A 27232-nucleotide genomic window follows, 5' to 3' on the forward strand; every position below is an offset into this window, starting at 1 on the left:
AACCAAACACGGAAAGAGCTTTAAGCCAAAAGCGTTTGCTAAGGACACATCAGGTAAATAGTTACTACCTTGTGTTAGTCTGTAGCCCAGCTGCCTTCTTCCTTTGTCTTCTTTAGTTACAGGGGAATTTGAAGTGATAAGTTCTCATTCTACACTTCTGTACATAAACTATTTCTTCCCATTCTTAATTTAATAAATGTCTGTGAGTAAGTAGGAGTCTTCTCAGGTTCCCACGTTTCCTAGAAGTGCAAACTGACATCTGGTATAATGGAACTATATATATATATATATCAACTATATATATATATATATATATATATATATATATATATATATATATATATATATAAAACTATATATATATATATATCAACTATAAAGTTGATAGTCTTTATACATTTGAAAATAGTGTGTTAAAGTCACATCGTGTGTCCTGATGCAGTCCCAGGAAGCCTGTACGCTTGCCCAGCATACATGGAATAAATTTTGTGCACAGGGTTGGTTTAAATTATCATCCTGTATCATTGTTAGACTTGTGGATCCTTTCTTACTTCTCACTGAACTGAGCGGTGTGTTTTACTCTTGCACAAGCAAGGCATGTTAGAGGAAACATGAGAAGTAAGAGAGAGGTGAGAGGCAAGATTCTTATGAGGTGCACATTGGAAATCAAGAAACCTTTGCTGTTTTCTGCCCTTTGCTGGGGACGTGTGAGGCAAATTCAAGCTTCTCATTGTGTCAGCATTTATCTTTGTGTAAGACAGAACCAGAATATTGTAAAGTAACATGCACAGTACTGTAGAGAAATGCAAAGCACTGTAAAGTTCAAACGCTTACATTTTATTGTTATAATAACCTAAAAGTATAAGTGGGTGCAGATCGGTTTGTAAATGCTTCTTTCTTCTTCTGTTTGGAAGGGCAGTAAACTTCTACTTCATACATTAAGACTTCAGTGAGGCACTTAAACCTGCACTTGAAGTTAAGCACGCACATTAGTCCTTTTCTGAATACACCTATTAATTAGGACTTGCAGCAATGCTGCTTGTCTAAAGTATGAATAGAATGTGCTTTTTTGAAGGGGGAGAAACCTGCTTTTCAAGTACATATGTATTCTGGTGGTAGAAGCAAATAAATAAAAAAAGGCTCCAGTTAGTCATGTGCTGCTGCGACCTTCCACCTCTGGGTCCCCCTCTGTCTTGCTGTGCATAGCACTCAAGTACGGTACGATCAGCGTGGTTCAGTAAGTGAATGCAATGATGCTAATGAGCCATTTATTTTTAATGATCAGGTTCTCCAGCCCTGCCCAGCAACATGGTATATTTTGGAAGCTCTCAGGATGATGAGGATGAAGAAGAAGAAGAGGAGGAGACAGAGGACACAAAAACAGCCGCAAACAATGCTTCATCATCATGCCAGTCAACCCCCAGGAAAGGAAAGACGCATAAACAAGTTCCGAATGGGCAAGGTAGGTCGTAAATAGCGTTGTTCTCCTGCGCTGCCTAGTAAAGAAACATAAAAGGTACATATGCTTAATCGTTGTCCATCTGGTCCTTCTGGACCTGAGTGAAAAATGACATGGACATAATGGGAAAATGGCGTGAGACGTAGTGTTAGAGTCTTCTGTTTTAACCCTTTTTTTACTAACGGTCTGACCTGTGTGCAGGTTCTATAACTGCAGGGCTGCAGACACTCACTAGCTCTTTAGAGACTGATGTTTAATTTAGAATGAATTTGTTATATCAAAGTTAAATATAAGCATCTGAGTACTTCATAAGTGTTATCAAAACATGTGAAAGGGGCAATACTTAATTTCTCAATTATATTTCTCCATTGATTTGATTGTTGTTGATTCCACAGTTGCAGTAGGTATAGGGACTGCACTTATGCTGTTGGCAATGGAAAGTTTTTCTTCAAGTTATTTCTTACAGTTATTTCTTTGCAGATCAACAAAAACTGCATTTGTTACAAAAACTTTCTGTCACAGTGCTCACATATCATATCTTGATAAATGGGTCAGCGTGTGTTGCAACGTTGCCTAGTGTAATATGGAAGACTAAAAGCTGTGCTGAGTACTTTCTGAGTGCTTCCATTTCTAGCAAGAGCGATTGTGTCATGACGAGTCTATGCCCTGTTTGGCTGATGTCATTTCAAAATGGATTCTGTGCTCCTTTTTCTCTTCCTCAGTATTAGTTTTACCTTGAAAATCTTTCCTTCTGGTGACTGCTTCTTCACCTTCCTTCTTAGCATTGGTATAGAAAGAAAGGTTTTTCTATGGGTTACTTTTTGAGAGATGGTTGTGACCTGTGCCTTCTTTTTTTCCTTCTTTCCTGCTACTCTGTGCTCTGAAGAAGGGATGAATTGATCCCAATTACTTCACTATGCTGTTCCTCATCTCTGCTTTTCAAAAAGAAATCTTCTGTAAAGGAAGCCCTTGTTATAAAAGCCAGAATTATTTTTCAAGACTGTGTCTGTATCTGCTTTTTTATTGCACGTGCTACCTCACATACTCAGTGTTTGTGGAGAAGTGGATGTTATACCTAATAATATTTCAGCTGTTGTCTGTAAGCAGGTACCGTAATGTTGTAAAAGCTGTGGATCAAAACTTTGCACTTTGAATTGATTTTTAAGTAAAACGAACAAAATAACAGCGACAAATTTCTGCATATAGAAAATGAGATTGCATTTAACAGAACTGCTGCCTTCGAGTTTTAAATGTGATATATCATTACAAAAGGAGCTGATCATGTTTCTTGAGAATGTCCCAGATGGCAGCCACTTTGAAATTAGCTCAGAACCAGAGACACCTGAAATCTTAATTGGGGGTAAGTAAAGGCAAACATAATGAGCCATATAATGGATTCATAATCTTTATCAATATAGATCAGACTGAAAGTAAGTGAAGATGCTATTTTAATAGATGTGCAAAAGACCTTTATAAAATACATAGGAGACAGTGTGAGATGTTATGACAAAGGTGATGAAACAGGAATTCCCAGAGAAGGCAGCTGCTGCTGCTTCTTCATCATTGTCATTTCCTTTTTCCTTTTTTCTTTTTTTTCATTCTTCTTCTTTTTATTTTTTAATTAAAATCTCCTTACTCAGGGGTATTCCCATTTTTTCAGTGTCTGTTATTTTGGTTGACAGCCAATAGCATTTTTGTTCCCAGTGAATAAAGTAGGTTCTGGTTCACGTGTGTGTCTCTTTTAAATGGGACCACACACAAATGCAGACCAGTGACGGGTGCACCAAATGAACTTAATTTAGCGTGAGAGTCTATTTTTAATGAATTAAAGTCTTTTGTTTTTAATGTACAATGTGTAGTTAAGTACTTTGGACCTGAAAACGCTAAGGATTTGCTATGACATAAAACAACAAAGGTTCACAGCTTGATTAATGCCATTAGACAGTGTCAGATGATTGAATTCTGCTAAACTGGGGCCAGAACAACTTTCCTGGGTGAAGTCATTTGTCAATATTCTCTTCTGACACCAACAGGGGTTGTTATTAGGGTTACACACCAGACTAGCCCGTTGAGCCACCTTTTGGACAACTAACTGTAGTAATTGCCAAAGTGTGAGTAAGGAGCCAATATAACACATGGCATAGCTTGCTGCACAAGTTTGAGTAATTAGCTGAACTAACTTGTCACCTTCCAAGCTTATTATTTAGGTTTATTTCAAGAATCAGATTGTTACCTGTGTTGTTTTTTCCTCCTTTCTTGCTACTTCTAATGTGATGTACGTGTATCTAACCATTAAAAAGCAGAGTGAAATTCATGGCAAGATAGGTTTTTAACCACTGCACACATGGACATCTGGAAAAGGAATATGTAGCAACATGCAAGACTTCTTTCATGCAATATCTTAGTGCAGGCAATGATAGCATTGCAGTTAAACTGTTTTCTAAGGTATTACTGCAGTTGCCACAAGGGAAATTGCTTGAGCTGAACTCTTAAAAATTGGTTTCATGTCATTGCCAAACTTCAACTGATTAGGCTAGGTCTGACATCTGTTAAGATAAGGTAGCAGCAGATAAAGGCTTGGATATCATTGCTGGTGGTTTTTACCTTTGTTAGTTCCAGGAAGATCTCTCTCCATGCTGTATGTTGTTTTACACCTAGCTGTCGGCTTGCTCTTCTAACAACTGTCTTTTTCACCTTGCTTAGAACTACAGTGAGCATTTCTTAGTAAGACAAGGAGAAGACATTGGCTAAGAACATTCAGTTTATGTTGTCTTGTGATGTAGTATAAAATGTATGTTTATTGCTTGCTTATAGATTAAGTTAGATGTTATAGATTAATTCAGGTCAGAGAAGACCCCAGGAGGTCACCTAGTCTGACCTTGTACACTAAATACCATCAGTAACGGTTCTGTCAAAGTCAGAGATAACATTAGCAAAGGTATGTATCTTACTTGTCTGTGTCTTTTGGGGAGGAGGAGAATGTTTTAGAAGTCTTCTAAAACTCAGCGTGCAATTTTGATCCTAACCAGAATGATTTTAATTGAGTTAGGATTTCTAGCATGGTTAAAATGGTGAAAGGCCAGAAAGTAATCAACTAAATCACTTGGTTTTCATATAGCTGCAGACTTCAAAAGACTAGTTTCTCAGCTGAGAAACCATATGAGCATTTAATTGGAAGAGAGAAATCCATCTTGCTGTTTCAGTATATTGAAGTGATATTAGAAGAACTTTATGGAAAGCATGTCAAGGATGCATATCTTTTTAAAGCACATAGTTCCCTTTTAATTTAAAACCTCCTAGGTTTGTGGTGAATTTCAAAATCGACATATGGAAATTTAGGAATGATGTGTCGCATATTGCAGCAGATAAAGCAGAAGTACAAGTGATTGTTGTAGTTGCCTCCCTGTTACTGACCCTCTTGAGCATGGGTGTTAGGAACTCCCTGTTACTGACCCTGTAATTCCTTGTCTTTAGAGCCAAGGCACCCAGTCACAGAATGCCTATATGCTGCAAGAATTTTAATTCCCAGCTTGCCTTTTGTACCCATCTTGAAGAATCCTCAGTCCATTTGAGACTAGCACACAGTTTTGTATGCTAGGAATTTGATGGAAGAACCCAGGCAGCTGCATTGGCTTAATGTATTTTTTCTTCAGTATGGCTGCCAGGTGTGGGGAGAAATTTCTCAACCACAGCCTGGATGACAAGGCATCTTGCCAGCATGGAGGAGGAGATGGGAAGTCGTTGATCTATTAGAAGATTAATCTTCTGCTAACTAACCTGCAGGGAAAGCAGGTTCTCAGCAAATGAGGTACATTTCAGTTCCCTAGTGTGGGGATAGCATGGCTGAGCTACATCTCCCTGCAGCTCAGAGGAAATTCCAAGTGTAGGCAAGAGGGTAGACGTGGCTCCCTATGAATTTAAAGCTAGTTCCCTAAATTCCTTATGACTAAATAAATCTTACTTTGATTTCATTCTGTGGCACAGCAGAAGGTTTTCTCCCCAGGCTCCTGAAGGAGAATGTTTGCTGGTGCCAAGTGTTTTGTTAGGCAGTCTGGGAAGTGGAGCTGGAAGATACGCTTAGGGACTTGTTGGATTATTGGTCCCGTCAAAAGAGCAAAAGGAACAGGCATTGCTCTACTTGAAAGGAGTGGGAAGAGCTTGTGGACTGGAGATGGGCTGCAAGAGGAGCAACGGCGCAACCTCTGCAGGTCCAGTTGAGTAGACAACTTAGAATTTGCCTGCAAAAGGTTTTAGTTCTTAAAATAAAAATCCTCAATTAAGTTGACTGCAGGATTTGATATTTCTGGCAGCAGTACCAAATTTCAAAGGCCGAGAGATGTATGCATTTGAGCCAGCTTACTAGCTCCCCTGATCTGGGAGCGGGTCAGGCTGAGGGTTCTTCACCAGAGAGTGGTAGGGCCCTGGAACAGGCTGCCCAGGGCAGTGGTTGTAGCCCAAGGCTGGTTGCCCTTGTGGGTCTCCTCTTCAGGAGATATTCTATGATATTTTGATTCTATTATTTAAATTTCATTTATACTTAGGAAAACAGAGTTAGTCACCATTATCTGTAACCAGACTTCTTTGTGAATGAGTCTTGTGTATCCAGAGCAAGCGAGATTTTAGTGTGCCAGAAGGCCAACTGTGTCAAAAGCAATTACTAATCTGTGGTGTGTTTTGTTACTGGTCTACGTGCCTTTTGCCTGAAATGAGCAGGGGGGAAAATTGTAAAGATGCCTTTTTTCTAATAGCTCAGATTTCAAAACAGATCTGGCAGTAGTGCACAGTAAGCAGGCATCACTAGAAATACTATACTCTGCTTTAGTGCTGTCTTCCTCGCCTACCAAAAATGCTGGAGAATGTTTCTGTTCTCAATTTGCAATGGATAATTTAGCAGAGTAATTTCCTTCCATGTACAATAGCAAAGATGATGCTGGAAAAATGATGGATGCCTTTTTTCTTATTTCAAGATATAGTTCAGTGAACTGTTTGTACATCTTTGGCCTAAATGCTTGATCTTTTATGTACATTATTTAAAAAAAACAAAAGCAAAAACACATAAAAACCCAAACAAACAAACAAAAACCTAAATTAGGTATTTGTAGGTGGGTATGTAAGACGGAGTCTTAGACTCTTCAGCAAAATTACTCCCAAGGAGGTAAACATTTGGAAGAAAAATATTCTCTGCATCCAGCTAAAATGCAGAATGAGAAAATTTCAGGCGCAGTGCTACAATAGTTAATGGGTAGGCAATTATTTTGGTGATTTACTGCCTTTTGTTGAAATACCATGGAACCAGTAATTGTTGCAATAAACATTTTGCACATTTAATTTTTCTGCAAAAATATGTAACATGAAAATTACCCGTTTTGCGGTAATTTACATATTTAAAAATGCAAATCAGACACAACACATTTGGGGATTTGTGGATTTTCAGTAGCTAGATGTATGACCTACAGAGAAGAATAGGGGAGCTGGATGTTACTCAAAAAAATTGGGTTGTTATCCTGGTGAGAGACTTGTGGTAACAGACAGACGCTTCTATGGACTTGCTGCTTAGCGAGTGACCCTTTCGATGTTGTTTGTGTCGTAATGGTTGGGTGAGAGTAATGAATTTGTGCTAAGATGAGACACTTGGTATTGAATTTTTGCAAATGGTGGCGTGGTGTCTCATACCAATAATACTCCTTGCAGTTCCTGCCTGTGAAGGGCATTGAGCTATGTTATTGATAGCGGCAAAAAGAAACGCCGCGTTATTAGCCACAGTCCTCCTGCTTGTCTTCTGTTTGCATACAACTAAGGAAATTTCATTGTGGAGTTGTCCGCCTACAAAATGGGGTTAGGGTTTGAGAAGTGCTGAAACAACTGTGCTGTGTGTTTTCGTACCATGTAATGCCAGCAGTACCGTGATGTCCTTCTCCTGAAATACATTTTTGCCATTGTTCCTAAGTACATAGGTGCTGTTTGAGAAAGATAGTTCCTATCACTTGAAATGTTTTATAGACCCAACGCTCAGGGAGAACTATTGACAGCATTAAAATATTCTGTTTTATGGAAGTAGAACACTGTTTTTAGTTCCAGTGGGAGGAGAAAAGAATTATTGCCTGGGTCCTTCAAGGCAGTTTGAGAGCCACATAAATGTTTTCACAGTGACTTAAAACTGAATTAAAGCCAGAGCAAGAATGTTTTTGTACAGTAACGGATACTTAATGCCAGAAAGTTGATTAATATTACATCTCTTCCCAAACACGATCTGTGTAACAACATGAGGTTTGCATTGGAATAGCTGGCTTGGGTTCACGAAATTGGCAAGGCTCCCTCTTCTCCTTCTAAAAACAAAACTTTTCCCTTTCACTCTTCCCTCTTTGTTTTGGATAGTTTTATGAATGCTCAATCACTTGCTTTACGCAGTACAAACTATGCTACATACAGTGTATGTATATGATCCTTGCCTTTATCTTCCAGAACACTAACATAACGCAAACATGATCATATATCAGTGCTCAGCTCTTCCTTATGCTTGAGCTAATGGAGAAACCTTCAGCAGGAGTATCTGGTACAGGAATCAGCTCAAGGAGGGATTGTGAGAGAAAGCCTTGCCCAAAGAGTAGGCAGTTGACTGAATTCAGTGCAATAACTCTGCTGTTTAAATAGTGAAAGCTTGATTATTGCACATACTATGAATGGACTTTGAGTGGATGGCTGGGTATACCCTATAAAATATTTGCATGTGTATTTATTTCTGTAGATACTTCAGAAAATTGCTGAAAATGCAATTAATGTTTATTGCTTAGCGAAGTGTCAGTTCCCTTAGTAAATGCCAAGTTAATCTGTAGCAATCAAGCGTGTCTGTGGCTTTACATGGTCAAATGTTTTCTTAGCCATTATTATAGCTGCGCCTAGTTACAGGCACAACTTGCACAGTTTGCATTGACTGGTGTAGAGATTCTTTATCGTGACTTCTAATAAAGGTACCTTGAAATCCCTGTATGGGATCCTGTGTGAATATTAGTGCCCAGAGTCCAGCTCCCTTGATGCAGAGGGAGCTGTGCTTCATCCACCAGGGATCATGCTTGCCATAAGGTTTTGCTCAGCTGCCATAAATTATATCAGTGGTTTAGAAAACCCCAGTGCTTGCAAGTTTTGAATGTCGTGGTTCAGTTTCTTTGTGTTTGATCATCACTGCTAACCAAAAGGCCCACAAGAATTTCACTATGGGACTCATCTTGAATCAGCTTAATAATAATTATTATTACTTTAGAGGAAGCAGCATTTTGCAAGGAACATGTGGGTAAATATAGTTAAAATTATATACTCTTGTTGTATTTGAAGCTTCTCAACACTTTATAGTTTGCTTGTATTTTTCATCATTTGTTTGTACTGCTCTTGTCTTTAATTAAAAACTGTTCTGGAAATATGGAACTGATTAAGGTAGCATAAAATGATGGTGATTCAAGATTCCAAAAGATCTCTTCTTTAACAGAATGAGTTTTATTGCTGGTGTGGGTTGTAGATTGGTTTGGCCTGTTTTTCCTTTTTTTTAAATGAAATTGTTGCTTCAAGGATGAAACCTTTATTGACTGCTCTTTCACAAGGAGAAAATGTAACGGGGAGCTGAATGCTGGATATTGTGCATGTCATAGTTATATCTAGGATGGAAGACTGTAGCTGTATCACATCTATATCTGAGCTCAGTAAAATTTAAGGTGCACCTTTCCTGCTTTTCTAAATGTCTCAGAAATATTGAAGGGCTGGCAGACCTCAAGGGAAATGCAATTTGCTGTGTAAGAAGACACAAAAAAAAATTAGTAATCGTTTTATCCTTAAAGCAGATTTGGGCTTGGTGTTATTTCATGCAGGGTTGTTGGTAGGTTTTGTTTTGTTTGTTTTCCTTTAAGAAGGGGATTTTTCTTTCTTATTATCAGTTACTTTTCAACAGTGATGTTTCATGGGGCACTTTTTGGTCTTCTTTCCTTGGTGATTTCATCTTTTCTGTCTTACTTGGACTGTCCAACTGTTTGGGCCAAGCTCTAATCCTGTATCTAACTTTGTGAGTCAAAATAACTTAATTCGTCTTTTATTTTATTTTATTTTATTTTATTTTATTTTATTTTATTTTATTTTATTTTATTTTATTTTATTTTATTTTATTTTATTTTATTTTATTTTTTTAATTCATATGGGACAGAAATTGTGGTCTAGGGGATATGAATATATATTTTACCTTGAATGCTTGACTGGTGATATTTTTTTGTAATTAATCAGATGAGCACTTGGATTCTTGTGCACAGAACCTGACTATGAATTCGGCAGACCTCATTTTCAAAGAGATTTTTACACCTGTCTCCCTATAGCAGTATAACAGGCACCCAAAGAAACAAATACTGCTTTTTGTAGAAACGAATACCATCTATTCTTCAAATAGAGGCAGCAATAGAAGCAAGGGCTGTTTTGCATTTACATCTTGCCCGTTTTTTAATGTTCTCAGGGTTTAAGCTTTTTAAGCTTTTCCTGTGAGAGTGAACATCTTTTCTCCCCATTTCTCTCTTCCCCCTTTCAAGAATCTTACAAATTAAGACAAAAGATAATTACTCAGAGGGTAAAACTGGCAGGGTTCCCACGACACTTAAAATTAATGAGCTGTTGCATATAAAATATACCTTGTCTCATGTTCGCTGGGTTTGGGTTTTTTTTTTTCCATGAACCATAAAAGTGCACAGTTTGGCTTTTTGGCTGTGTTTTCTATTGTGTAGTAATTTTCAGTTATAAAGCAGCAGCCGAATACAGACAACTGATCTCTCTGACTGAACGTTTCCGTGTGAGCAGATCGGTATATGCAATTTGTTCCCTCTAAAGAAAAAATATCACTCGCAATGATGAAATACGTATTAACAAAGCTGCCATCATTTGTTTGTGCTGTGTCCTATTAAAAATAAATAGTCACACTTTGCACGTTCATAGTGCCTTCCGTCTGATGTGAGAACTCCTTACAAAGGAGGATAAATGTATTGTCGTGAACTCCCCGAGAGGGGTTGGCAATTATTGTCAGTTCCATCACTGAAAATGAGACAGAGAGGTTATGAGACTTTCACTAAAATCACAGAGAAGTCCTCGGCTGTCTGGGGGCAGCGCCAGTTGCTCCTGAGCGCCAAAGCCATGGGGGAATTGGTGGTGAGTTGGCTGCCTATGGGATCGCTCTCATTCCTATTCAATTTATGCAGCAGGAAAAGAGGGATGGAGGAAGAAGGAGAATAATGTGGACTTGTGCTTGCCGGTGGTGTGCTTTTTGTGCGTTTTGTTTTGTTTTTACATCACCTGTTACAGTTCTTACCACCACCTGAATGTGATAAGTGACCTGAATAACAATTCTGTTGATAACTTGCTGGAATTTCTCCTTTTGAAGGCACGTGGGAAGGTAGCTGAAGTGGCTTTGCTGCATCTCAGCAGCAGCTCTAGATGCTCCTTCTCTGTCCAGCAGGATTTTTGCTTGTTTAAAATACTACTGTTACTTCTACTGTTCCTGTAATATCACAAGACATCTGTAGACACAACCAAACTTTGCAATTTAGGTAAAAAGGAATGTGTCATTGGTGTATCATGTTTACTGACTAAATAAGGCTTTCATTTCCTAAGAAAACAATGTCTTAATTCACTCAGCTAATGTTTCCAAACAGGTAGTGTGTGTTGTGTGTAATACTTAACTATTCTTAAATATTTGCGCCGTTAAGTATTTATGAATTTTCTTATTTACATCCTCTCCTAAGCAATGTCGAAACAGAAGAGTGAAAAACAGGAGTAGATGAGTGCCGTTGTGGATGTCGGATCACAAACCTTATAGACCTCTGTCAAGTGCTTCCCTGATGAACAAGCAGCACTGGCTTACATTTACTACATTTGTTACCAGCAATCAGACAAAAGGATTGCTGTTGGCTTTTGTTTTTTTAAATCTCAGCTTTTGATGATCCCTGACAGTGAAAGATGAATGTATATCCCTAAATAAATTCAGCAGTGGGAAAGGAACAAAACTCTTTGAGATATAATTGTATATATTTTCATAACATTTATTGTGTAAAAAAATATGGTTTCTGTTTTTTTTTTTTTTATACTTTAGTTTCAACAGAAGGCGAGGATACTCAGCTTCATTCCCTGTATTACTTTATATTATGTGTTCCAAGTTATTGTTTTTATTTGTACAAGTACCTTTCTCTATTTGCAACTTGTCTGCTATTAGCAAGCTGCTGTCAGCTTGGTTCAGCAGTTTGGATATGATGAAAACAAAACATGCTTTTTCATGGAACATTTCCTTTTCTTATGTTAAAGTAAAAATAAATCCTTTTTCTGTTTATGTCACATTCAGCACTTCCTCACCACCATGGCAAGGAGTTGATTAAAACTGTCGTAAATAAAAATCAAAAGGATAAGTCTATATTTAGGTCAATCAAAATAGTAACATACCTTATATGTTTTAATTTGAGTACTTCAATAGTCAAAGGAAATATCTTGCTTTGGTAAATCTGTTTGTGTAGGTAAATATGCAAAATTGTACTTCTATTTCTGTATTGCTTTTACGTTAGAGTATAACGCTCACTAAGTATCGAACACTGACAGCAAAGAAAGTTGGGTTGTTGTGAGTGAAGAGTTTCATCTTGTATGCCCTTCTTTTTTCTTTAATACTCTGAATTTTCCCTCTTCTCAGTTTTCAATGGATCCAGCAAATCATTGAAGGAGAAAGAACCTGCCCAGAAACACAAAAGCAAAGAGGCCACACCAGGGAAGGAGAAAAACAGCGAACATAAGGCTGAGAGTCGAAAAGACCAGGCTGCTGCTAATCACCATCCTACTACAAACACTGGCTCCTCTACGAAAGGGCTCACTGCTAACAACCACCACACTCTTCATAGATCGGCTCAGGACTTAAGAAAACAGGTAATGAATTATACTGTACTGTGGACAAATGGGAAACAAAGATTTTTAAGGTGCTAGCTTCGTTTTTCACTGCATGGCACAGAGGGGACATTGCAGTCCTTCAAAGCATGCTCTGAAGACAGCGGGGAGTTAATTTTTAGTGGATGAGAGAAAGAAAAAGAGAAAGGAAAAAAGAAAAGTATTATGTATATAGTAAGTCGTTCAAAGTATGCTTTACAACTCTCTCTATATTATATAGAGCGAAGATATGAAACCTAAAAGTTCACATCATTTCAAGCCTTTCTGATTGATACTTTTGTTGGCTTTTTGGCTGACAGTGCCAAGGCTGGCAGCTCATGGTGGAAATGAATTCCTTTAGTGTACAGCTGGTCTGCTTGGATTATCACAGAGGCTTTCTGGCATTGTAGAGAAGCTGACGTTATGCTCAGGTGTCTTCTGCTGCATGCGAGCAATTCAAACCTCAGAGTCTGGGAAAAATACCTTGCTCAGTGCATAAACTATTCCAGGATATTGTCACCTTCCCAGTAGACATACCAGGAGGGAAGCAATTCAGGACTTCATGGTACCTAGTTGAAGACTAGCAAAAAAATTCAGCAAGAGCTTTGTCTGAACCCAACTTTGATTTGGGTCTAGAAGTCTTTCAGTGCTTGCGACCTGCAATTGGGCAGAATGTGTCTTCATCTGTGAGTATTTTGGATGGCTGGATCATTAAGCTCCTAGTATAGTAACTGATAGATTCATTTTCTTATAAAAGAGTTATAAAAACCACAGTTGATGTCCTTTTAAATTCTCTCAGCTGTTATCTTTCATGAGATAATTCAGTCTTAGGGGGATAGGTTGGCAGAGTGTCTGAACTGGGGCAATGCTGTACACTTTTCTTTTCTGGTGGTTGATTCTAAGTAAGCCAGTTAAAGGCAGTTGTTATTTGCTGCCATGTGTGGGTTTTTCTCCCAAATAGGCTAGGCTGGATTTCACTGGAGCTGGAATTACCATTTTTGAGAGCTGTCAAGGCTTTAAATGGCACTTCTCAGTCATAGGCTTGGAAATTTAAAAAAGCAAGTAGGAAAAACACCGTTGCTCCTTGCCAAGGAAATCTTCCATGCCCTGTGCTGCAGCAATGTTTAGCTTCTCCTGAAATGCCTCTACTTGACTTGTATTGCCTTTAAAATCAAATCTGGGATCCTGAAGGTTATGTACAGTATATTTCTCTGTACCTATGTAACCTTCCATTCTTGATTGCCTTGTGGCAATTTTTGCTTATCAAGTCATCAGCTTGAATGCCTGCCTTCTTTTTGTATCTTTTCTGCCAACATCCAATGATCCTTGCTGTGACATGCTCATTCATGAGCACTTCATGTCAAAGAAGTTTCCCAGAATGTAAGGGTATGCTTGAGACTTAATTATTTTAACTCATGGGAACGCTCATATGAAATGCTTTAAAGTTTTGTTCTAAAAGTATGTTTGGTTAAGATTCTTCTAAAGTCAACAGCTGTCTTGTGAAGAAAGTTCTAAGAAGGATAAAAACAGCTGTAGAAAAATTCTGTACGTGATCCAAGGAGGTTTGTGTTATAGAATAGTAGATTTTTTTAAACTGTACTTTGGAAAAAAATATAAAGAAATGTAAGCACATTGTGCTACAATCAATGGTAACACTAAGTAGACAGCTCACAAAGTGATCGTCAAGCTTCAGAAAATAAGGGGGCTAAAAAGCTCAGGTGATGGGATTTTTTTTGTTTTTGTTTTAAGCAGAAGGTTAAACATCTTAGCTTTCTTTTGCAGTTCACAGTGACGTAAATCCTTTTTTAACAATTTTAATGAAAACATGGCTGTAACTGATTAAACATTATGCATTTTGCCTAGTAACATAGTCTCGCTTTCTACAAAACCTTAGACGTAACAATTGAGACATCACTAAATTTCTGCTCTTGTTGGGAGTCTTAGTTGACTGCTTTGGTGCTTTCTTAAAGGAGTGTTGTCTCAAGGTGTCAGCTGTATGTTCGTCCTCCATCCAGTACGTTTTTGCTCCTTGTTCATGTGCATTTACCCGGTTTATTGGTATATGTGTCCTTTTTTTTGTTAAGTCTTAGAGAAAATAAAAGGAGAACACAAGAAATTACATGAGATTTTCTTTTTTCCTCTCTTTTTTTTTTTGTCTTTTCTAGTGTGCATTTGCACTTGTCACAGGTCCTCTCTCTTTCTTCCTCCCTTGCTATCTTTCCAAATTCCCTTCAAAGGAATTGTGGGCAAACGAGATGCAGTTCAATGGGGCCCTCTCTTGGCCTAATATGGTAATTTAGATCTCATATAACTCATATATCAACAGGAGTATTTTTATGAATGAATTCAAGATCAGCTGTGTAGTGTGAATTTTTTAGAGACCAAAATTGTTGTTGATATTGCTAATGTTGCTGTTTTTACTGTGGTTGTTATCTAATGAGTTGTTTGTTGGCCTTATTTTGTGTATTCTGTGCGTGTATGTGTGTGTGTATGTCTGGAGGGTGGATCCCAGGTACTGTGTGGAGGTGTGTATGTAGACCAGTTCGAATCCAAGAAATTTCTGCAATACTGTGTGCTGTTTTTTATTTGCTTATAAAAAGCCAACAATTTTTAAAAGTTATTGTACCATCTTTTACTGCAAGGCAAGTGTTCAGTAAAGTGGAGAGTGTTCTGAAGACAAAAATATATCAGCACAGCTGAGAAGATAGCTGAAAACCGCAGATATTATCCATATCCCTAGTTTCACTTTTAGCTCAAGACTTTGAGTCATGTAAGGCTAATGTCAATCATTTTGTTACTATTTGAATTAAATTGACTTCTTTCTTATGCGCTCAGTGTAAGCACTGCCTCGGAATGAAGCTGTGGCATAGACTCCCAATTGGTGAACCTGCGCACCTGGCAGTGTGGCCAGTTTTTTAGGCTGACTCTGTGTGTGTATGTTTGGTTTGGGGGGAGACATGTCAACAGTAGAAAGGTAAGAAAATGGCTACCGCAATTTCTTGTTTCTTTTGGTTCCAATCATCTGATGGGTCCTCAGAGACAAGTACAGACCAGGAACATGTAGGTGTTTGCTGAACAGGCAGAATTTCACATTTGCCAGTGTGAAATCCTGAATCCACCTATTGCTTTAACGGTGGGCAGTGACCACGATGTTTGTTCCATTTGTTTCCAGCTGGAAGATGTTTGTTGCTGTCTATTCCTATTTGAAGTGTGGTCTGCTCTGGTCTATATACTACTGCTGTATCTTAAATGTCATGCTCCTCTCTTTCAACATACTCAATACCTGTGGATGTTTGGGGAGAGGAGAGGGAGAAGCATTTAAAAGCCATTGAGTTGTGTCTGCTCTGGAAGGATGATGGTTCTGAGAAAGTTTCCAGAAGTGTTTCTTTCTTACGGGGTCTTCTTGGTTAGCAACCAGACAGAAACAATTCAATTCATTATGGTGCTCTGAAAGCCAAGTGTTCCTCTACTTCAGGACTAGTTCACCATTGGAATAACTTCATTCGGTCTGAACAGGAATTTGAACATGCTTATAGTATAGGATAGTAAGCTAGATAGCTGAAGCTTATGTACCTGTTCAGTGCAAGATTTAGCCCTGAGAGATCTAAGCTTTCTTTGTGTGGAGGTATTCTAACAGTTCTAACCAGTTGTGAGAAGTTTCTGTTTTCTTAATAAATGTCTTAATAAACTCAGTTTCCAGAGTTTCATATCTTGGCAGTTTTAATTCTCGTCTCAAGCTGAGGGCGCTGATGGTGTGTTTTCATTCAGGGAGGAAAAGCTGTGAGGATCTTGCCTTTCTCCATCAGCACTTGTTCCATGACTGGCTTTTATATAGGCCATGTGCCACCGTTACCTCTCTGGAGGAGTGACCTGGTTGGCATTATGGTTATGCCTTCTTCAAAAACAGTTGTAGGAAATCTAGGGTGACAAGGCATTTCCATATAGCCTGGGTAGCCCCTCTGAGGTGTTTTCTTCACTGTGCCTACCTAACATCATAGTATCATAGCTATGATGGCCTTGAAACCTTCTTGGAAACCTCCAGTTAGAAGAGATTACACAGCATCAACCAACAGCATTTCCTTTTCTACTAATTAGAAGGTTTTCCAGGTTGCATTTTAGATTATCTTTGTAGACAGTTAAGGGGTTATTTTTGTCCTTTTTGAGAAGATCTTTATGCGTCAGAAGGCTATTTCAGAGCTCTCTGTTCTCTCTTAGTAGACTCAGCTCAGCTCCCCTGGCTTTTCAATAAAGATCTTATTATCTAAATACCTGAATATTTTGTCCTCATCTAGACTTGCTCCAGTGTCTGAATTTTTGTTAAAGGCCAGGCCCAGCACTAGGAACAGCCCTGAACAGGAAAACCTATGCTCCTGCCTCTTGCTTTTGACGCTACGATCAATAGTTCTCACAGAGAGATCTGCATGCTTTCACCATCGTTGCATTTTGCAGTTCACATTGTTCTCCAAATATTACTCCTCCCTACGCGTATTTGATTTGTCCTTCCTAAAATTAGCAGTTCCTCTTATTTTAGAAATGTTCTGACATAACTTCTTCGAGATTGTCTTTCATTTTGACCTTTCCTTCAGAGTATTTACAGTTCCTTCCAAGTGTGCATCGCAGGCTCAGTTTATGATGGTCCACATTACTACTGAAAGGGCTTAGCAGAACTGAGGCCAAGATAGACCTCTACCAAAAATCGCCTGAAATGCCCTCTCAGTATAACCACGAGCCATGACAATAATGAAAGTCTTTCCTTCAATCTACTGTAAAGCCACTTTAGATTCTATAGCAATTACACCTAGGCTGTTCCTCCAGGGCTTGTTTGATGGGGTGCTAACGGGAGCTCTACTGAAGCAAAGATGCCCCTTTGCCCACTCAACCAGGGGTTCACCAGAAAAAGATTAAATTAACTTGCAATGCTGAACTGTGAGGTGGAGTGTGTATGTTTGCTTTGTTTGTTTTTATCATTATGTTGCTATGTTTTACGTGTTTACTAATTAACTGTTCTACATCAGTCCCAGAATCATTTTAGGGCTTGAAGTTAGCAGCCTGCCTGCCCTCCTCCATTTCTCTCCAGTGCCCATGCCATAAATTACCTAGGTACACGTGTTGCACTTGCCTTCATAGCTCTCTTTTAAAATAAACTTTTTTACATATCTGGTAAGTATTCACTTAAACAGTGATACTTGTGTTGAGGGCAAATCAACAGAAGCACAGGCACTTCAGCTAAACTGATTTGTTTTCCTTCCCTGTGTAGCAGTCAGTTTACACTACTGCTTGTGTAGGAGGGGATCTGCTGTCCTTTGTTAGCTTTGTATTGTTGAAGTGTTTATAAAATCTCCCGTGTTTCATTTTGTGCCCCTTGCTAACTGAAATTCCTTGACCTTTCTGATTTTATTCCTACATGCTTTTACTATTCCACTATAACTGCGCTTAGTCACATAATTCTGCTTCCGTTTTTAACTGTGACCTTAGATTTTTTTTTGAGCTCATTATGAACAAGCATAATGGTCTATACTTTGTATCCTCCTGAGTGGGAATTGTTTGGGTTTGGGGTTGGTTTTTGGGTGGGGGTTTTTCTTTTTTTTCAGATTTTTTTCCCCCTAAAATCTGTTGTCCTTTCTCTGGTATTGTCATATCTTAGAATTGAAAACACATTTTATAATCACTGTCATCCAGATTACCTTTCCCCTTCCAGTCCTTAATCAATTCTTCTCAATTAGTCTGGATCAAATCTGTAATCAATGTTCCTGGCTGTTTATAAAGCCAGAGTTCTTGTGCTGACAGCTGCAGGCCGGAGGCAATGTCTCAGCAGATCTCTACCTGTGTCTGTTCTACACTGTAAGAAGGCTCTGTAAAAAGTCAAACCTGGCCTACATTTCAAATTCTGCTGCCTAAATTTCAAGGGAAAATGGTAAATACACACTTAATGGGAGACTGTAGTGTGCTCTTTTCAGTCAGTCATTTTATCCCTATTTTATAACATCCCTATTTTATAAAGTGATTCAATTTCTTGAATTCTTTATTTGAAGGTACCATGCTTACTGATTTGACAAGCATTTTGAAATCCCACAGGAAAGTACTGTAGCTTTGTAGAAATGGTGCTACTTACCTGAGTGCCAATAAGCGGCGATTGTCGTATTGTATGCACATTTATCAGTGTTCCTTTGGTTTTTGGGTGTATTTTTCCTTGCTTATGGTAGTTTAAGGAGGTCAGAGAAAGTGTTCAAACTTGTTTAAATGGTTTAACTTTCTAAAAGTTTAATCTTGAACTTTCATTTTCTTAGCAGTGGGGCTTGCTTTGACAGTGCTGAGCTGTCACAATTCCCTTTGAAGCTGAAGGCTGCTTTCTGAAAGGGTGGCTCTCAGTGTTTAACATGTCTTATAATTAAAATACTAATTTTAGTTTTGTAATTGGATTAAAGTGCCTAACAGAAAGAAGCGGAGTCCAATTCTTGTAAATTGCAGTGGCACATTAGTGAGTAATGATGAGTCAGTAAAACTGCCCAGATATCAAACATCATAAACAAATACACAAAACCACCTTTTTAAAAATGCACTGAACTCCCGTATGCATTTTTATTTCATGTTAATAACTAAAGCAACAAGACACCTCCCTGGCTTTAATATGTAAGACAGACTGGATCCCTCATGGCTGTCCTGATCTGTTGGGTACATAATGTGTTCAATATTTATTTCTATATGTAGGTATGTGTGCATAGAGAGGAGGTTTGTGTGAATCTAAGTGTGTGGTTTTTGCAAAACATGCAGGTTAGAGTAGATGTTACACACTGGTTAGTCTGTTTACTACATAGGAAACTATGTGTGCCCTTAAAGGAAGTTGGGTGGGTGAGGGAATAGCCTTTGAGGTCTGGAAAAGGAGATAATAACAGTATTAGTTTGTAGATAGTGTAACTTGTTTTTTGGTAGGGAAAGTAGAGGGTATTGCTAGCAAGTGACCTCACCCTTCTTAGTACCAGAGGCTTCATACCCTCCAAAAGCAAGATCACCTTTCTGGGGACATCTTGGTTCATTGTAGAATAATAATAATAATAATGTGTATTTCATATTCAGAACACCCAGTCTTTCCTCCTGCCTGGGTGAAAATTATTATAGGAAGATTGTACAAAAGGGCCAGGAGTCAGGACTGCAGAATATGGTTGTCCAGTAAGTGGGAAACTGTGGCGGACTGGCAACCTCATTAATTTATTTTTCTGTTTTATGTTTCCTTCCTTCTGCTCCCCCTGCGATGCTCCTGGCTTTGTAGGTTTCTAAAGTCAACGGAGTCACTCGAATGTCATCTCCGAGTGCAAATGCAGCCAGTGCCAAAAAGATGAGAGACGTCAGACCTTCACCGTCCAAAACTGTGAAGTATACTGCAACGGTGACAAAGGGAACTGTCACATACACCAAAGCCAAGAAAGAACTGGTCAAGGAAACCAAACTAAATCACCACAAACCCAGTTCACCTGTCAACCACACAATCTCAGGGAAACTAGAAAGTAGCAATGCAAAAACCCGCAAACAGGTGCTATCCCTTGGAGCATCCAAGTCTAACAATACCGCTGTTAATGGTGTAAAAGTCAATGGCAAGTTGAACCAAAAGACATGCACTAAGGAGGTGGGGAGACAGTTAAGGGAGGGGCTGCGCAATTCGAAGAGGAGGCTGGAAGAGACTAATTACATAGACAAAATACAGTCGCCCACCAAGAGAATGAAAGGGGCAGTCAACTTGGCAGAAGCTGCGAGCAAAAAGGCAGTTGTCGAAAAGCCTTTGCTGAATGGACACCTTAAAAAGGAAGTGCCAGAGAAGAATTTGGAAAGAAATAGGCCGAAAAGAGCCACTGCTGGAAAGAGTACGCCAGGGAAACAAGCACATGGCAAAACTGAAAATGCCTCCTGTGAAAATCGTTCTACCTCTCAAGCGGAGTCCTTGCACAAGCCACAAGACTCAATGGGAAAGCACGAAAAGGGCAGTAGTAAGTCTGGGTGGGGGATGCTGGGGGAGATTCCCATCCTTAGGCCCTCCACCAAGGAATTTCATGACCCACTGATATACATTGAGTCAGTCCGAGCTCAGGTAGAGAAGTATGGGATGTGCAGGGTGATTCCTCCTCCAGACTGGAGACCTGAGTGCAAGCTAAACGATGAAATGCGGTTTGTGACACAGATTCAGCACATACACAAGCTAGGCAGGCGCTGGGGACCCAACGTGCAGCGGCTGGCCTGTATCAAGAAGCACCTCAAATCTCAGGGCATTACCATGGACGAACTCCCACTCATAGGTAAGGGCTGTGGTTTCCTTGGCCTTTTGCTGCTGCTTGTTAGAGTCTGTGTGCTAGTTTATGCTCCGTTTGCCTGTATGCTTAACCAAACCTCTGTTCAATTAACACTGCAGAGCCTGGCTCTCTCTCTTTGTCCATCAGTCAGATGTGGTGCAGGTAGGTCGTGGGAGAGCTTTGCTCAGAGGCTTTGCATTGCCACCTTCCTCCTTCCAGCTCTGTTTTGCCCAGGGAAAAATGCTGTTACAGCATCCTGGTCTTCAAATTTCAGGATCTTCGCCCCTACTGTTTATTTTATTAAGTAGTACAGCTGTGGGTATTAATAGTCTTCGTTTAAATGTTATTTTGGAATATTCTTGGACAGTACCAAAGGCGTATTCCAAACAGGTTACAATGCTGCCAAGCTAGAATACAAATATTTTCCCCCCTTTCTATAAAAGCATTTAACCAAGGGGAAAAAATATCTTGAAACTGATTTCTATTGGGGTACTCAGACACTTCAAATCACAAATTTGCAGTGACCTGCTGACATTTAACAACCATTAAGTGTCAAGAATAGGCAGTAAAATGTGGTTGATTGCAAAATGGAGGTTTCATTATTTCTCGCAGCAGGTGTCTGCCAAGGCTAATGCCTGAGTAAGAATCACTTATTTAATAGAATTCTTGGTTTATGGTCTGCTGTCAAATATGACACGTGACAAAAATGTGACAATAGTTTGTAAAAACATGACAACAGCAGCATACAAATGAACTGTTGAATGATTCACCTCCATCTCAGCTGCCTTTGCAGCCATGACATAATAACAAAGTTTTGTTTTCAATTTGTGTTAACCTTCTCCTTTGTTTTTGAAGTGTTTTGAGTCAGAGCACACAGGATCTGCGTGTTGCAACTTGAGGCTAGAGTTTTGCCTTTGAGGCATTATCCCATCAGAGGCAGCTATGAACACTAGTTGGATTAAAGGACACACTTTTCTGTTTAAACTGTTCACAATGCTTCCCTCCCCTCTCCCTTCCACCCCACCCCCCCATATTTTAAGACTTTGTTTTTATGTATGGTAAGTGGGTGCACATGCATAAAAGCACACGGAGAGACGATGAGGTTCACGGTGAACCAATGAAGGGCACAAGAGGGAATGATGGTGTCGGAGGAGGAGGAGTGAGGGTTAGTGCTCTGTTGCAGCAGCCACGCAAAAACGTTCAAGGAAATCTGAAAATTAAAATCACTCAAGCAGCAATAAGTGAACATTTTGTATGCTTAATGTATGCAATGGTTATATGCTAATAGAGACGAGTAATGAATTAAATTTACATTGGCGAGAGTGAGAAGAAAATGTGCAAGACAGCTCGATTAACACTCCTGGAACAATGTTAACTTTTTAATGAAATACCTTAACTCGGCATTAAGATAGCATTACTGTTAATTATTTTTATTATTTAAGTACCTAAGAGCCTAATTAATAGGCAAGGTTTCTATTCTGCTGGGTGCTATATAACTGGAGCAAACAGCGATCTCTTATAAGATTTGCATCCTGTATATCCTTTCTGCAGTAATTTTGTAACCTATCTTGATTTAAAATTGAAAACAAAATGGAGTAAAGAGGCTGGAGATCATCACTGTGCAAAGATTAGAAAACTGTTGGCTCTGGCAGGAAAGATATAAAATCATCCATGATGATAAGTGGGTGCTTATATAAGTAGACATTCATACACACTCCCCCCTTTTGGGGCCAAATCACATTTCCATCGAAGCAAATGCGAGTTTAGCCAATAACTTGGCTTGGTATTAAATGCATACCTAAAGATTTAAGATTTTTTTTAATTTTTTTTTTTTTTAAATGGGCTTGCTCATTTAGAAATATTCCTAATGTAGTGAAATTGAGACTCTTTTTTTTTTTTTTTTTTTTTTTTTGTAGACTCTTTTTCTATAACATGTGCCAGGTCTTGTATTTTAGCCACTTTGCTATAGGCACTTTAGAAATGAGCTTAATGAATTATTTTATTTTGGTTTATCTTTTCCCTCTTCGACCTTCCAAGGAAAGTTTAAGCAACGTACTAAGGCCAGTCCTGGAAAACATCAGCATGAGATATAAATGCTTCCAAAAGCTCTGACTGCGTAAATGGAATTATAATTGAGACCATTTTGTAAACCTGAGCTGTAGCTGGCCCTGTGGAGCATCTGCTGGATATATGGGATTTGATTGAATGATGTGATACTTACGCTCTTATATTGCAGAGTGATTATGAGCTATCATTCCATTATGCTGGAGAATATTGCTATTCTTAAATACACCATAAATAGGGTTGAAACTAGGTCCTTAAACTCAGTGTGCACAATTTGTTGCCCCACAGAACATGTATAATACAAAACCTGGAAGATGCTTTTATCAAAGTTTGGAGTGTGTTACTCAACTTCATATGTTTGGCTGAATCGATTGGGATGAAAAGCCACCTTAAATTATACCTTCCCTGTTTTTGAACTGTGTGTATATATAATACAAGACTAAAAACGTGCTTTCTGTAATAGAGGCCAGCTTGAGTGTTACTTTATAGGGAAGGTTAAAGAGGGAAGAAAGAAAAACTTTCAATAAATAAATATATATATGTGTATATATATATATATTTTTTTTTTCCAATGGTATTGACCTATCCTTTACTCCAAAACATTAACATTATGACTATTAAAAAAACAATTAAAAGAAAAAATCACTCAGCTAAATGGTGCTACCACGCAGTTCTGCCTCCAGCTTTGTCATATACTCCTCAAAGCCTTCCCTTTTGTTCTGGCCACAACCAAAACCCTTCCCTCTTTCCTCACCTTAATCCAGTGCTGTGTAGAGGTACCACTAGCAGGCAACCTCTGCAGCCGATAACATGTGGACATGAGGGGTTGGTGCAAGTGGTAGGAAAAGGGGGAAGGGCAGAAGGAAGAAGAGTTGTGGGAGAGAAAATTAAGGAGACTGAAAGTTGGCATCAGCAATCGAAATACAGCATGGGGAGATTTGAAGAAAGTAATAGTGCTTGCATAAGCAAGCAAAATGATAAAGCTGGACCTTTAAGATGCTGTAGCTGTGCATCCAACAGTAGGTATTTACCATAATGCTGCTTCTTGCACTTCTATTTTATAATAGCATTTCTAAGTGCTGTGAAACTGCTGTGGTGTAATGATTTTATACTTTAGTTAAAGAAAAAAAAATTGGGAAGGAGAAACAGCGTGACAGCAGTGATGACACCGGTTTTGTATGAATTCTTTTTCCCTTCAGTGGTGTCCTGTTGAATTGTAGGTTGTCTTTGGCCAGTTTCTTAATTCTGCTGATGATTCATTTCTGCGCTTTGAGAGTATTTATGATGCTTCTTTTATTGCACATCATCCATTTGGCTGCTTTTTATGCTGAAGTTTGTATAATCTTCTGTTTTTATTTTTTTATTTTTTTTTTGACTGGAGTGTGAAATGTGCTAGTCATCTTAAAGCATACCAAACCATAACGGGATATACAATATGGATGGCCTCAAAGTGGGAGAATGCATCTGGAACTTCTTACACTGTAGCAGTTGCCAGCTGTCTTTCAAGCACCAGCCCTCTTCCTCCTCCCCTCTTTAAAAAAAAATGTGTTGTAAAAAAAGATTATTTTTTTCCTACCTGTAGTGAAAATGATGATGTTGTGTGCTTCTTTCAAATAGTTATTGTATGCAAAGTCTTGCACAGATGTGAGATAATGGATATTTCTTCTCTAGAAAGGATGGATGTGTGTCATCTTGATTGCCATTACCTTTCTTGACAGTTGTTTTGCTTCTTCCCCATATGAAATAATTTCAGTGCTGGTGGGAGACAAGGGGAGGGTGACAGTGTGTGGGCACTTAGAAGTTGGACAACTCTTGTCTGTTCTACCAGTGTACAATTACAGGGGAAAGGCATATGCCAGGTGATGGCTGGGGTTGCTTAGAAAAGAGACGGTGTGAAAGAGTAAATCTAGCCCTAGGGAATGCTGTTTCAAATAGCAAAGTATGATAATTCACCAAATCACTCAAGTTAACAAAATAGTGGTGCGTGCCTATCTAGAGTGGGAGGCATACAAGATGGGGACCATCCTGCTGCGATGCCCAGGAGACCAGAGCTGTACAGTTGGCACATTTCATATGTGCCCAGCCTGGCTCTGTGCCACTGGCAGGAATGCTTTCTGCTTGAAGCCTGCAGGTTTCCTAACCAGCTCCTGTTTCCCTTTTCCCCTTTGCTGCCTGGCGCATGTACACCCCAGGAGGCTGTGAGCTCGATCTGGCCTGCTTTGTCCAGCTGATCAACGAGATGGGGGGGATGCAGCAAGTGACTGACCTCAAGAAATGGAACAAACTGGCAGACATGCTACGCATCCCCAAAACTGCACAGGACAGGCTGGCCAAGCTGCAGGAAGCCTACTGCCAGTACTTGCTCTCCTATGACTCCCTCTCCCCTGAGGAGCACAAGAAACTGGAGAAGGAGGTCTTGCTGGAAAAAGAAATCTTGGAGAAGAGGAAAGGACCTTTGGAAGGACATTCGGAGAATGCCTACAAGTTCCATTCCTTGCCCCGGTTTGAGCCCAAAAATGGACTCATCAACGGCGTGGTTCACAAAAATGGCTTCCGCAACAAGTTAAAAGAGGTCGACGTCCCACTGAAGACGGGCAGGCGGCGGCTCTTCGCTCAGGAAAAGGAGACCACAAAGGATGACGAGGAGGAAGAGGAGGAGGGAGTTCTTAGTGACCTACACAAGTGTATATACAAGGTAATGAGGCAAGCTCTGCTGGTTTTGTTGTGCTGAATTGCCTTTGCTACGGTCTGGGTTGCACCAGGGTTTTGGGGAGATTGTGGGCTGTCGCCATTGGGTGGTCTGTTAGCCAGGCGGATGAGAACAAAGCCATTGTGGCATGTCTGAATATTGGAAGGTGTTACTGTCATTGTAAGACATGCTGCACTAGGCTTCCCAGTCTGTCTCCTTATGAGAGGTTCTTTGGATAGCTCTGTCCAATTATCCTTGCAGACACAATTTTAATTTTCATTTTATAGTGACATTTAGAGTAATGTTCTGCTTTCTCAGTCTTGCTTCTTTGCGAGTCTCTTGTAGTAGTTGTAGTAGTAGTAGTAGTAGTAGCGCTGCACATCAAAAATAGCATCACTGGCAATGCACTACATTTAGAAAGGGCAAATTGAAATGCAAACACTATTTTCAGCTCTGATGCCAAATTTTGCTCAGCGCTAACAGTCACATGAGTGCTTAGTCCTCCACATGTCAAGTACACCCATTTACAAAAGAGTGCTGACTCTTTGGCTGTATTTTATTTGGCAGTCTCCAACACTTGAGCAGCATTTGGCACTGCAGCCTGCAGTACAGTTTCGAGTTGTGTTGAACTGTTAAGCCAAGCTCGGGGAGATATATAGCATTCAGTGTCAGTGCCCAGTAAAGGAATACTCTGTTCTTCCTTTCCCAATCTTGCTTCCATCACTAGGAAATGAAGCCAGATAGCCCAAAGTGGCTTAATATTAAGCTATTTAGAGACTACATGAGCTCATGACTTCGGCTTTAAAAGCTTGCTACAGGTTTCTTTGTAGCCTATTATGATTTGTCAGCCAAAAATTATTTTGTTTGGGGACTCTGTCCTCAGTCCTACCTCTGAAAAGCAATCTCTTTGCTGTGCTCCTATTGGACAGAAGCTTATCTAATGACAGCAGCAATTGTGAATACTGGAGTGACATTTCTGTGCTTAATATACTGTTCTTAATAATGTTAAATGAAAAATTCAATATACCTTCTCCTGCCTCTGCTGTATGAATCACCTCCAGCTTGGTGGAGGGAAGAATAAATAGAAGTTATGCAAGGATCTTGACCCACTGGAGTAACTCACAAGACTTCTGGAATGAGCATTGTTCATTACTAGGGTGTTTGATAAGACTTAAGCTGAGAAGGTGCTTGGCTTGAGGATTTAAGCAGAGAGTACATTACAGAATTGTACAGAACATGCATTTTAATCCTCTGTTCTCTATTTTTCTTGAGATGATGGTTTCCTTTTTCTCTGTGTGTGTGAACAGGGGAGCGTTACTTTCCTTACTACTGTGTTTCTGAGAAAATCTAAATCTTTTTTTTTTTAACAGAACACATCCTCATGTTACAGTTTCAGCAGATGATGGGATTAGAATGGTACATTTCTAATTCTCATTAAAAAGAAAACAAGAAAACCACCCCCCTTTTGTAAATGTCCAGGTCAATAGAGTGTTAGAATAACATAATCATATGGGTGTAGCCCAGTTCAGACCATAAAGTCTATACCTCAGACCATATGGAGAGGTCATAAATTTAGGGTTTTGCATGGTGATTTTTGCAGTCAGCGTGTGCTTGAGCTGGAACGCGCTTTTAGAAAGAGACACGCAGTCTTCCAGGAGCAGTTACCATTGTATCGCATGTCAAGGTTAGAGTAAATCTCCTTTGTGTTTGGCTGATTTTCTGCCAGGACTCCCAAATTATTTTCAGTGTTGCTCCTTTCCAGGCTGTAAGGCCTGCTGTGCTTTTAAATGTATGCTGCGGGCTGCTGCATTTGCTTTCTTT

At 39.3% G+C, this 27232-nt stretch overlaps 1 protein-coding gene across 4 annotated transcripts in view; it reads left to right on the plus strand.

The window, feature by feature from the left end:
• JARID2 (jumonji and AT-rich interaction domain containing 2) overlaps positions 1 to 27232 on the plus strand; it is a 196909-nt gene that overhangs the window by 148323 nt on the left and 21354 nt on the right. For 3 of the 4 annotated variants that reach the window (XM_015854678.2, XM_015854676.3, XM_085540184.1), the window contains exons 5-8: positions 1286 to 1462; positions 12153 to 12382; positions 19647 to 20664; positions 24915 to 25417. In XM_015854678.2, the coding sequence (XP_015710164.2) occupies positions 1286 to 1462; positions 12153 to 12382; positions 19647 to 20664; positions 24915 to 25417 (1928 nt within the window). Of the gene's footprint in view, positions 1 to 1285; positions 1463 to 12152; positions 12383 to 15224; positions 15354 to 19646; positions 20665 to 24914; positions 25418 to 27232 lie in introns of those variants that run through there. The other variant, XM_015854679.3, reaches the window with a different exon arrangement.

Source organism: Coturnix japonica, chromosome 2 (genome assembly GCF_054131305.1).
Source record: "Coturnix japonica strain WE chromosome 2, WE-NBRP24, whole genome shotgun sequence".
NCBI classification, from domain to species: domain Eukaryota; kingdom Metazoa; phylum Chordata; class Aves; order Galliformes; family Phasianidae; genus Coturnix; species Coturnix japonica.